The following is an 11329-nucleotide window of genomic DNA, read 5'->3' on the forward strand; positions in this document are numbered from 1 at the left end:
GGAATTTTATTATTACTGATGAGAGCAGAGCAATGTGGTGATAAACAACAGGTAGAATTACTAAAATACTCAACTATATTCACAAGAATGTATATATTTTATATTATATTACAGGACACATGTACATACATACATTTATATATTCGTATGCAATATGGTTACATTTTTTAGATTATTCCAATATAACTCTGCTTTTACCACTCTCGCCAATGCTATTCTTCCTATCCTTCCTGAGAATCCCCAACAGTTCTTCTCTTTGGCACATGACCTTCTCTGTACCTACAATGTCTATTTACCTTCGTCCTTAACTTATATCAATCAATATTTAATTTCTCCCCTAAGTGAGGGAAGTTTTCCTCTATTATTTCCTTAATAGATTCTCTGCAACACCTTCCTTCCCTTTCTGGGATACCCATTATTCTTATATTGATTTTCTTAATGGTGTCAAGTTATTTCTTGAATTGCCTCTTCATGTTTTTTTTGTTTGTTTGTTTGTTTTTATATGTGGGTTCTCTCTCTTCTTCCATCTGTGTCCTACTGTATTACTATCTTTGAGGTCACTGATTCAGTCCTCCATTTGATCTATCCTATTTCCATAGCTTTCTCTCTAGTTCTTGATCTCATTTATTGAGCTCTTTACCTCCTGTAAATTAATGACAAATGATATTAACAGCTAGCACTAATTTTTGCTTAGAGTAACTCATTTAATTTTCATATTAACCACATGAACATTTATTTTTAAAATACATTATTTTTTCACCCATTTATTAGATAATGAAACTAAGACACAGAAAGATAAATTAATAACTTTTTCAAGGTCACAAGGCTAATATGTGGTACCAGTGAAATATGAACCTTAACCTCTTCTTCAGATAATATGCTACTGATCACTGTGTTTTATAGTTTGTAGCCGTTACTAATTCTTTTTTTTTTTTTAAAGATTTATTTATTTATTTTTACAAGCACTGGTTACAGTCAGAAGCGCGGGAGGGTGAGAGAATTCACCAGAGCCAGAGCAGGGAGCAGAACAGACAGACTGATGAAATAACACTGCTGAGGGGAGCAGCAGGTGGCAGGAGAGGTCTGCGCGCCATGTGGGACCCTCACCCAGTGGCTGGGGATTGAACGGGCGCTGCAGAGGCTGCGGGCAGCTTCGCAACCCAGTGCTCAACCCAGCGCTCAACTTGTATAATAATAAAAGATTAATGTTTGTGGTTAGACAATATATTTTTTAATGGTTTAGACATCACATTTCCTTTTACTTGTTTGTCTCTGCAAGTCTAAACTGGTAACACATGATAACTTAATTATCTCACATAAATATAATAAGCATGTACATGAAAAGAAGACCTGGGATAAATAGACAGGAAATGTCATTGTGACAGTAGATGAGTTATATGTTTATCAATGGTTTCATATTAGAGTAGAATCCAATGTGAGAGGGGCCTACAAGTTAGCATTAACTTGTCGATGCATTAAACGCCTTCTCAAAGCAGAGGAGTTTCTTAATTGCAATCTTCATGTCCTTATTTCTTAAGCTGTAAATGATGGGGTTGAAAAAGGGAGCAAGAACTGCAAACATCAGTGCAATGACTGTGTCCAAAATTGGTGGAAATGGGGCAGAGAAGCGTAGGTACATGAGGGAGACACTGCCATAGAACATCACAAAGACACCCAGGTGAGAGGCACAGGTGGAAAAAGCTTTCTGGCGACCTTCAGCAGAGGGAATCCTCAGGATCACAGCAATGATTCTAACATAAGAGAGGGTGATAACCAGGACAGAGAAGATGATGGCAATGGCATGGATCACATCTTCCACCAGGATCATGGATGTGTCTGTGCAGGCCAGACGCAGCACAGGCCCAAAGTCACAGAAGATCTGATGGATTTGGTTAGAGCCACAGAAGGGTAGAGTGGAAATCCATGCAATCTCTGGGAGCAACACAAGAAAGCCAAATATGCAGGAGCCAGCGGAGAGCTGAGCACACAACCGGGGGGTCATGATTGTTGGGTAGCGGAGGGGGTTACAGATGGCAACATACCTGTCGATGGCCATAGTAGTCAACAAAATCCCCTCTGAATTTCCTAGTGAGTGGAAGAAGTACATCTGCAAAAGGCAACCAATTATGGAGATGGTCCTCTTCTTACTGATGAGATTGGAAAGCATTTTGGGAATGGTGGCTGTGGTATACCATATCTCCAGGAAGGAGAAAATGCTGATGAAATTATACATGGGATTGTGGAGACGAGTGTCCACTCTTACTGCAAAAAAGACAATGAGATTCCCAACAACAATAAACAGGTAGATGATTAACAAAGGGAAGAAGATGAGTAGGCTTCTCTCTCCAAACTGGGGAAATCCAGAGAAGAGAAACTCCGTCACCATAGAAGTTTGGTTACTTCTCACCATGGTTTTGGCAGCCTTAATTACAGTGGGTAGAAAGACACACAGCTCACTCCCTAGATGAAATATAAACAATCAGAAATGTAGGCACATACAGGATTCAAATAAAGCAATACTTTAGTCAGATAGCTTACCTTTGTCATTTTTATCATTTACCTTTATCATTAAATAAATATTTAGTACCTACTACATGTCAAGCAAATACATAGTTTTGTTGAATTTAGTAGTAAACAGTTTCTACTTTCATGAAGTGTATATTCTAATGAAAGAGACAATAAGCAAATAAGATAGTAATAATCCTATGTATTAGCCTATATTGGCTAAAATAGAGTAAATTTGACAAACATTATTTTGGCAGCTTCTAGAAAATCAAAAGCCCACAGAAAATTAGAACATGTTTATTTTTCTTATACATGAAAGTCTCTCAGGTCTTCATAAAATAAGATTATTATAAATGTTATTGTCCTAGAGGTATCAATTGTCAATGGTTTTTATGCTCTTTATACAACATCTGGTACATGGATAGGTATTTGCAGCTTATAAATATGACCAATTATATATGATTGCATCCCCAATCATGATATATATGATAACTAATTTTTATTTTAATAGCTGAGTGAATGACTTATCAGGCACAATGACTGCAAACCTGTTTATTTTTAATAGATTTGGATGTGAAAGCAGAGAGAGAAAGAGAAAAAAAAGGAGGTACTGGGGATATGAGGAAAAGGAAGAAGATTTGGGTTATGTGCTTATTTTAATTTTTATCAAATGAATATCTGTATATTCAAGGGGAAGAATCAATACAAAGGAGAAAATCCAAACAAATACAAAGAGTAGAGGGGGTTGAAGCATGCACCAAACCCCTGAGGGAAATGTCTCATGGGAAAAATGCATATTACATATTGAATGGTCCCCATGATATCTTCATGATCTACCTGTGGTTGGAGGTCATGTTTTTGTTTTCCCCTGTAGTAGTATTCAGGAATTTGGTTGCAGTGTCTAAAAGGTTGAATGATGGCATAGACTCAAGGCATCTGACAGAGCAAGGTAGATTTTTGTACGAGAAAAAAATCTAATAGATAATAGTAAAAGGTAAAGATGAAAAAGAGTTTAAAATGGTAGAACAAGGGCCTCCCTGGTGGCACAGGGGGTTAAGATGCAACCATTGAAGCTATCTCCAGCCACTGCAGCACGAGTTCGATCCCAGGCCAGGAAAATACCCACATGGCACAGCAGACCTCTCCTGACTAGCCTACTGCTCCCCTCAGCAGTGTATTTCAGTCCATCTGCCTGTTCTGTTCCCCACTCTGTCTCTGGTGAATCCTCTCACCCCCCACACCTCTGACCTGTACACCAGTTCTTGTATGCATAAATAAACAAATCTTTTTAAAAAAATAAATAGGGCTTCTCTGCTGGTGGCACAGAAAGTTGAGCGCAGCAATGTGAAGCTGTCCACAGACTCTGCAGTGCTGGTTTGATTCCTGGCCAGCCAAGGAGATACCCACATGGCGCAGCAGACCTCTCCTGTCGCACCTGCTGCTCCCCTCAGCAATGTGTTCGGTCCTTCTGCCTGTTCTGCTCCCTGCCCTGTCTCTGGTGAATTCTCTCGTCCTGTGCCTCTGGCCTATACCCCAGTGCTTATATAAATAAATAAAATCTTAATAAATAAATAAATAAATAAATAAATAAATGGTTGAATAAGATTGTGAAGACAATAGTACACTGATAATTATGGAATAAATGGAAATTTAGAGACTGAATAGTTCAAGGGGATTAAAGAGTGTACACAGCAAGTGAGCTAAATGGAACACTATAATTTTACAGTGCAATATACTAATATTTAAAACACTAAAAATGGAATACTTAGCATTTGTCTGAAGTCTAGACATAGAAGGAAACTGACAGTATGAATTCAAAGTAATTTAGTAAAAGATTATAAGTTAGATGAGTCATTCCTAGGAACATAATCCCTCTTGAGGACCCAACTAAATGACAGGGAAATTCATCAAGCTAAATACCAAAGAACAACCTTTTGGTAGCAGCAATGTAAAGAAAAAGAGAATATTAAAAGCGATCCCCTGGAACTTTTCTCAAGAGGCACATGGGAAGAATAAAAACAGGCAGTGTTCATTGGGACAAAGTAAAATCCTTAGAAGAGAGATTGATTCAGTTAAGATGAAGGTAAATAGACATTGGAGGTTCAGAGTGTCATTTGCCAAGGATAAAGGGCTGGTGGGGATTTATAGGAAAGAAGGGAAGGGAAGCGTTGCTCTCTATCGCTTCAGAATACTCCCCCATTGTCAATGATGTTTCTCAACAGTAGGTTAATTAACAAGTCTTTGCGGAAACCTTCAAAAACAGTATCAAAGTATTTTGAGCCTAAAGAGCTCAGTTCCAAGCAAATGCAATGTTTCAGTACCCCAAATCTTTGGGGAATTCTTTAGCAGTTATTTTGATGGATCACTTTTGCAAAACCCAACACCCAGTAGAGAAGGGGAGCTGTAGCATTTCTCTGGATGTCCATCAGAATGGACTAGTCCTTCTGGGTTTTCCAAATTCTTCAGAGCTTAGGAGAAGTGAATTGAAGAACTTGGAAAAACCCAGAAAGAATGTAGGAACAAGGGCTGATTTGAAAGTCACAACAATATTAGACTTGTCAAAACCCAAGGAGAAAGAAACACACTAAGGCTGACATGTGATTAAAAGAGAAAGGGAAGAGATACAGTGATGTGAAAGTTTTGAATAGAGGAAGCAGATTTAAGTGTTCAATGCATAAGAATAAAATAATGAGGACACAGAAGTTCCTACAAGCTTTACCTTCTACCTCAAACATACAGACACACCAAAGAATGTGGATCTTGACTGAGAACCTGGGTGAAATTCCAGGCCTGCCTAGAGGCAATCCCAAAATCTTCCCAGGCGGGTCTCCCAGACAAGGACTCGGGCCCCTTCAATCAGTCCTGCTCTTTGCATGCCCACACTCACCCCACATCTCCAGCTCTCTATCTGAATCCTTCAGCCAAGGTCCTCTTCCAGTGCCCCAGATGAAACTCCTTTATGTGGGAAGACGAAAAACCTTGAAGACTCATTCCTCGCTCTGACTTATGCCACTCCATATCCTCCCCACAAGCTCAAGGTAAGATGAAATCATGGAAACCTTTTATTCAGGACTTCTTCACCAGTGAAAGGAATCTTATGTCTTCCCTGATCCACCTGACTCTTAGTAGCTGCTCAGTTGGGAGATATGGAGCAGCACAGGAGGGCTGAGGAGTCAGCACTCTCTCTAGCAACGTTGGCAGAGCAAATGATTAAAAGTCTCACTCTTTCTTTCCTTTAAGCTTGTCGTTGCTTTAACCTGCTACTGTTGCTTTCATACCTGGAAGCTCTGAGTCCCTGAAATGTGCATATGAGGAAACTAAGGGGCAAAGAAGATTTATACATCTCCATTTACAAATCAGTATAGAGATGCCAACTACTAATTCCTTAGAACTGAGACAGTTCTAAAGAATCTGAATCAATCAGTTACTATCTTTTTGTGTTTCTGCAATCTCTATTTCTCTTAAGTGAATGGCATTAATTTTTCAGTAGAATTTGGGTTTAGGAAAATCAATTTTCTACTCTACAGAAAGTAATATACCCCCCACAAGTTTATCTGTTGGAGCCTGGGAGGAGAGAAAGGAACTGATCCAATTTCTCTTGAGGAAGCAAGGGGTGTATAACCTGATCTGAGGATAAGTACTGTTTTCAGCTTGACTCAATACATTGTGGTAGGCTGATCAGTGATAGGACCCTCTGCTGCGTCTGACCTCCTTTATTTGTGGTTTCCCAGGTGCTTTATGTGCATTTGTCTGAGAACAGAGATCAGTATGTAAAATGGTATCCTCTTAGATCGAAATTAATTTAGAAAAGCTCTGAAGATGTGAAAGCAGAGAACTATATCATTACTAGCAAAAAATTCTTAATTATTCAACCCATCATGTTGCAAATAAAACACAAAATTAACACTGATAGGTAATCCTAGCATTGCCTCTCCTCCCCCTCAGCTGTTTCCAGTAAATCAAGCTGCTTATGCAATCAAGTGTGTCCCCAAATATTGTTATCTAAATTAACAGAAGGTGCACTGGATACATGCCCTTCCTTAACCCAGTAGGCAATTTCCAGTCCCTTGACAAAGGACAATCTTACACCTTTATCCCATGCATGTTCCTCTTACCTCAGGCAGACAATGGGGTCCTTTCCTTCCTGGGTTTATAATGTCTAGGTTCCTTCCCAATGAGACTTTTACCTGTTTCTAAAACCTTCTTGGGGAGAGTGCTCTACTGGAGGATTTCCCCTGATAACTAGAGAAAATATCAGTTCCTTTTCCCCATGGGTTAATTAGCAGAAGACTCCCCCCACTCACATCCAGCCATGGTCTTTCCTCATGAATTCTCTGTAGGGTCAGGAACTCCAAATCTTTCTAAACTAAGGAAACCTCTTCGATAGACTTGCTCAGAATAAATACACATGAAGTTACACTTGTAGGAAGAATTATTGCTTCCAATAAGATTAGGAAACTTTTTTGGGGGCCTCCCCAGTGGCACAGAGTTTGAGCACTGGGTTGCAAAGCTGCCCGCAGTCTCTGCAGTGCCGGTTCGATCCCCGGCCACCAGGTGAGGGTCCCACATGGCACACAGACCTCTCCTGCTGCCTGCTGCTCCCCTCAGCAGTGTACTTCGTCAGTCTGCCTGTTCTGCTCTCCGCTCTGGCTCTGGTGAATTCTCTCACCTCCCATGCTTCTGACTGTACCCAGTGCTTGTATAAATAAATAAATAAATCTTCAAAAAAAAATTAGGAAATTTTTAAACTTCCATCCCCACTGAAAGAAGAGTGGCTTTTGTTATAGTCTTTTGAGTTTCCCTAAGGAAGATGCAGTTTCCATTGCAAGAACATTGTTGACTATGGAGGAGGCATTGTTGACTGTGAGATAAACAACAACTCTATGTTGCTTTGCTGAAGATGCACTTTTACCACACTTCTCCACACTGACCACTGTTGGCCTAGTCATTGAGCCCACATATACATGATTAACTGTAGCGTTTCCCATGAAGAGTTTAGCATGGGGTAAGGATGCCAGTAATCTCTATTAGAAAAAAAAACCTCACAAACTATTCCCACGCCCCTTGCACCGTGATTTAGCAACTCTACCCCCAAGAAGTGAACTCTCTTTCCCTTCTCTGCATTCTCTTTGTGATTTGACATGTACAGAAAATGCAACAGAAGTCATGTGTCCAATCTGAGCCAAGTCCTCAAGAAGCACTGCCACTTAGGCTGCATTTCACACACTCACCAGTCATATGTGAGCCCCACAGACCAGCCCGCTGGAAGAGGGAAAGCATCGAAGCAAGAACAAAAGTCTCGGTTGAGGCTGTCCTTTTGGCGTAGCTCTGGCCAGCTGCGGACTCTGGACAAAAGGATGATCTAGAGCTAGAAGAACCACCAATCTGATTTTAGCCCAAATTGACCCATAATTCTGAGATAAATAAATAGCATTTTTAATCTAATTATTTTGAGGGTGGTTTGTTTTGTAGCCAAAGAGGATTGAAATTGTCTCTGAAACCACTTTGTCCACTTGCATGTCTGCTCCTCTCCATCTGCCATTCAAACAATTCATAACACAACCTACAAAGTTTCCACATATTTGGCCTCCAGCTGCAATAGCAATACCAGACAGTATCCAGCTTCCAGTCACAGTGGCAGAAACCGAGCCTCCAGTTGCCAACTAACGGACCCCAGATCCCTGCTAGGAGCCATGGGCCATGACCTCCGGTCCCAGGAATCTGGATGATCCTGGTAGCCATTTGCTTATATATTCACTCCAGTGTTCACTGTAGCAGTGAAATAAACCAGTATTACCTCAAACAAATAAATAAATTTGAAAAATAGAACTCTTACTACTTTATAACAGTTCTGAAACATTTATATGAATTTTAAAATTAAGTGTATTTATAAGTTGCTAATTTGGGTGTTTTTCAATTACAGTAGATATATTTCAAACCTATGGAGGCTTTGTTTATTGAATCTCAGGATTAACATATTTAAAAAACAAGCAAATCTTTTTTTAATATAGTTTAAAGGGTATAATCGTCAAGTAGATAAAATCAGACAAAAAGATTGGTCAAAACCTTTTAGGTGAATGATAATTTTTATTAGATTATAAACAGAATATTAAGCAGGAATTCAAAAATCAAGAGGCTATATTTCTGAATGTTTACCTCAAATAATTTAATTTTATAACCAAAGGCTCCTCCACATAATCTCCTTTATGCAAACATCTTCCCGTGGGTTTTAAAAGCTGAATCGGTATGGGAGAGGATTTGAGTTTAACAGAACTGGACCCCTGAGCTGGGAGGGGTGGGGTCTGGCTGCCTGGAGTTGAGGGTGCTCCTCTTCCACATTCACTCCCCCAGGGGGTCAGCCAAAAATCCTGAAGCCTGCCTGGGATTGAATGGGACCTGTCTTGGGTCCTGTGCCACTGCTATTTCTGCTCAGAACATCCCACTCTCTGCCTCACCTCCTGGCTTCTGCTCCCCTGACACCACTGCCTGTTGTCCTGTTCCTCTTTTACTTTCTAAAGGAGCAGGCAGCATTCCTTTTCTGGGGGCAGTTTACTCCCACTGTGGTTTTGTGAAAGATGGCAGGGCCATCTAAAGTGTGTGCAAGCTTCTGAAGGGTACTTGTCAGCTTCAAGAAAGGAGAGGTGGGGCACCCCAGAGCAGAGGACCACTCAGAACAGGCCCCTGGGTGTGTTTCAACACATCATAAGAACATTTGTAAGAGCAGTGACAGTTCTTTTACAAGTGAACACATCAAGGCATAGCTTTTATCTATGTAATTTAGATATTGATTTTTGGGCCCAAGACTATGTATTTTATCTTCTAATCTTCAAGCTTCCAAGTGTTGCTCTGGAATTTTAAAACAATGTGAAAGATAACCCAGGAAGGAGCTGATAACACAGCATGACACACATGATGAAGTCCACGGTTTTGTGTGCCCCATGGTCACTGCCCCCGACAAGGATGAGGGACAGAAGGTCCAGGCCTCTCAAACTGATGAGGAAGCCAGGCTCTGGCTTAGGAGCAAACCACCTCATGCAGCACAACTTCGTAGGTGAAAACCTACAATACCTGATATGAGGGAATCCTGAATATGGATGAAAGAGCAGGTAAGGGGAATTCTTAGACCAGTAACCTCTATCTATTCAGACACGATAATAAACTCTATTTTGAGTTACAAAGTAAAGTCAATATTCATTAAGATTGATAAATGATATAAGATAGGTTAATCGCAGAAAGTTTCCTTTCTCAGATTAAGTGCTAGTTCTTAAGGTAGGCAGAGAGAACACCCAGTCACCATCATTAAATACAGCACGCACAATCATTTTGGACACCAATTGCAGGGTTTTAAACTTAGAGAGCTATTTCTTTGAACAGAGTGTGTGCCCTCTCAGTGGCTTCCAGAGACATTGGGCAGTGTTTGGGAGCAAAAGACTTTCTTGATGGCATCTTTCATGTCCTTGTTCCTCAGACTGTAGATTATGGGGTTGAAAAATGGGGCCAGGACAGTAAACATGAGTGCAATGGCCTTGTCCAGCAGTGGGGGGAAGGTGGCAGAGAAGCGCAGGTACATAAGTGTCACACTGCCAAAGAACAGCAGGAAAATGGTGATGTGGGCAGCACAGGTGGAGAAGGCCTTCTGACGACTTTCCCCCGAGGGAAACTTCAGGATTACGATGATGATTCTGAGATAGGAAAGGGTGATGACAGAGACAGAAATCAGGATGGAAATGGCATGGATGACATCTTCCACCAGGATCATGGACGTGTCTGTGCAGGCCAGACGCAGCACGGGCTCAAAGTCACAGAACAGTTGATGGATTTGGTTGGGACCGCAGAAGGGCAGTGTGGAAATCCACACAATCTCTGGCAGCAACTCAAGAAAGCCAAAGATGCAGGAGCCAGCAGAGAGCTGAACACACAGCCGGGGGGTCATGATGGTTGGGTAGCGGAGGGGGTTGCAAATGGCAACATACCTGTCAATGGCCATCACCATGAGGATCAGGCCTTCTGCTACCCCTAGTGAGTGGAAGAAGTACATCTGCAGGAGGCAGCCAATGAAGGAGATGGTCTTCTTCTCACTAATCAGGTTGGAGAGCATCTTGGGGATGGTCACTGTGGTATACCAGATCTCCAGGAAGGAAAAGATGCTGATGAAATTGTACATGGGGTTGTGGAGACGGGTATCCAGCCGAACAGCAAAGAAGATCATGAAATTTCCAGCAATAATGAACATGTAAATAAAAAGCAAAGGAATGAAGAATAGGAGGCTGCCACTCTCAAAATGAGGGAAATCAGAAAAGTAGAACTCAGCGACCATTGTCTGATTCCTCAGATCCATGCTTTCACCTGTTCACTTGTTGCTGATGGAATCAATTGCAGAGTCAGGAATCTACGCACATTCAATAACATACACAAACTTCTTACATAGCTAATTGTCTTGAAGTTAAGTTGATTTAGAAGACTATAGTATGTGAGTTGCTCTGCAAATTATAAAGTGTTCCTGCCTGATTGGCAAAAACTCTTTAGTGATTATAATACAATTGTCCATAAAGTAAGCAAATAATTTTGCTCTTCCAACATTTGAATTTCATAAATTCTTCTGAATGGCAATTTGTTTCATTAATCATGAACATGGAGATTGTTTAGTTTTTTACCATGTAGCCTAAGGAATATATTTATATATAGGAAAACATATTAAATAGTATATATTAGAATATTCTTTGGAATATTTATTATACTAGAAAATTGAAAATATCTTAAGTAGATAGGCAATTTTTGTGATGAACTTTTGGAGACTTTGTTGTAACAAAATGATTCCTTCTGA

The 11329-nt window shown here is 40.5% G+C and overlaps 2 protein-coding genes across 2 annotated transcripts; both read right to left on the reverse strand.

Moving 5' to 3' along the window:
• Positions 1–1459: 1459 nt before the first annotated feature.
• On the reverse strand, positions 1460–2410 carry OR6K3 (olfactory receptor family 6 subfamily K member 3; the record flags this gene model as incomplete). Its single annotated transcript, XM_084248475.1, has 1 exon — positions 1460–2410. One exon carries the CDS (start codon positions 2408–2410, stop codon positions 1460–1462), a length of 951 nt encoding a protein of 316 aa, XP_084104601.1.
• A 7482-nt stretch (positions 2411–9892) lies between these two features.
• Positions 9893–10843, reverse strand: LOC311181677 (olfactory receptor 6K3-like; the record flags this gene model as incomplete). Its single annotated transcript, XM_084250119.1, has 1 exon — positions 9893–10843. The coding sequence occupies one exon, from the start codon at positions 10841–10843 to the stop codon at positions 9893–9895; it is 951 nt and encodes a 316-aa protein (XP_084106245.1).
• Positions 10844–11329: the final 486 nt, after the last annotated feature.

This window comes from Talpa europaea (assembly GCF_964194135.1).
Source record: "Talpa europaea genome assembly, chromosome: 12".
In the NCBI taxonomy this organism is placed as follows: Eukaryota; Metazoa; Chordata; class Mammalia; order Eulipotyphla; family Talpidae; genus Talpa; species Talpa europaea.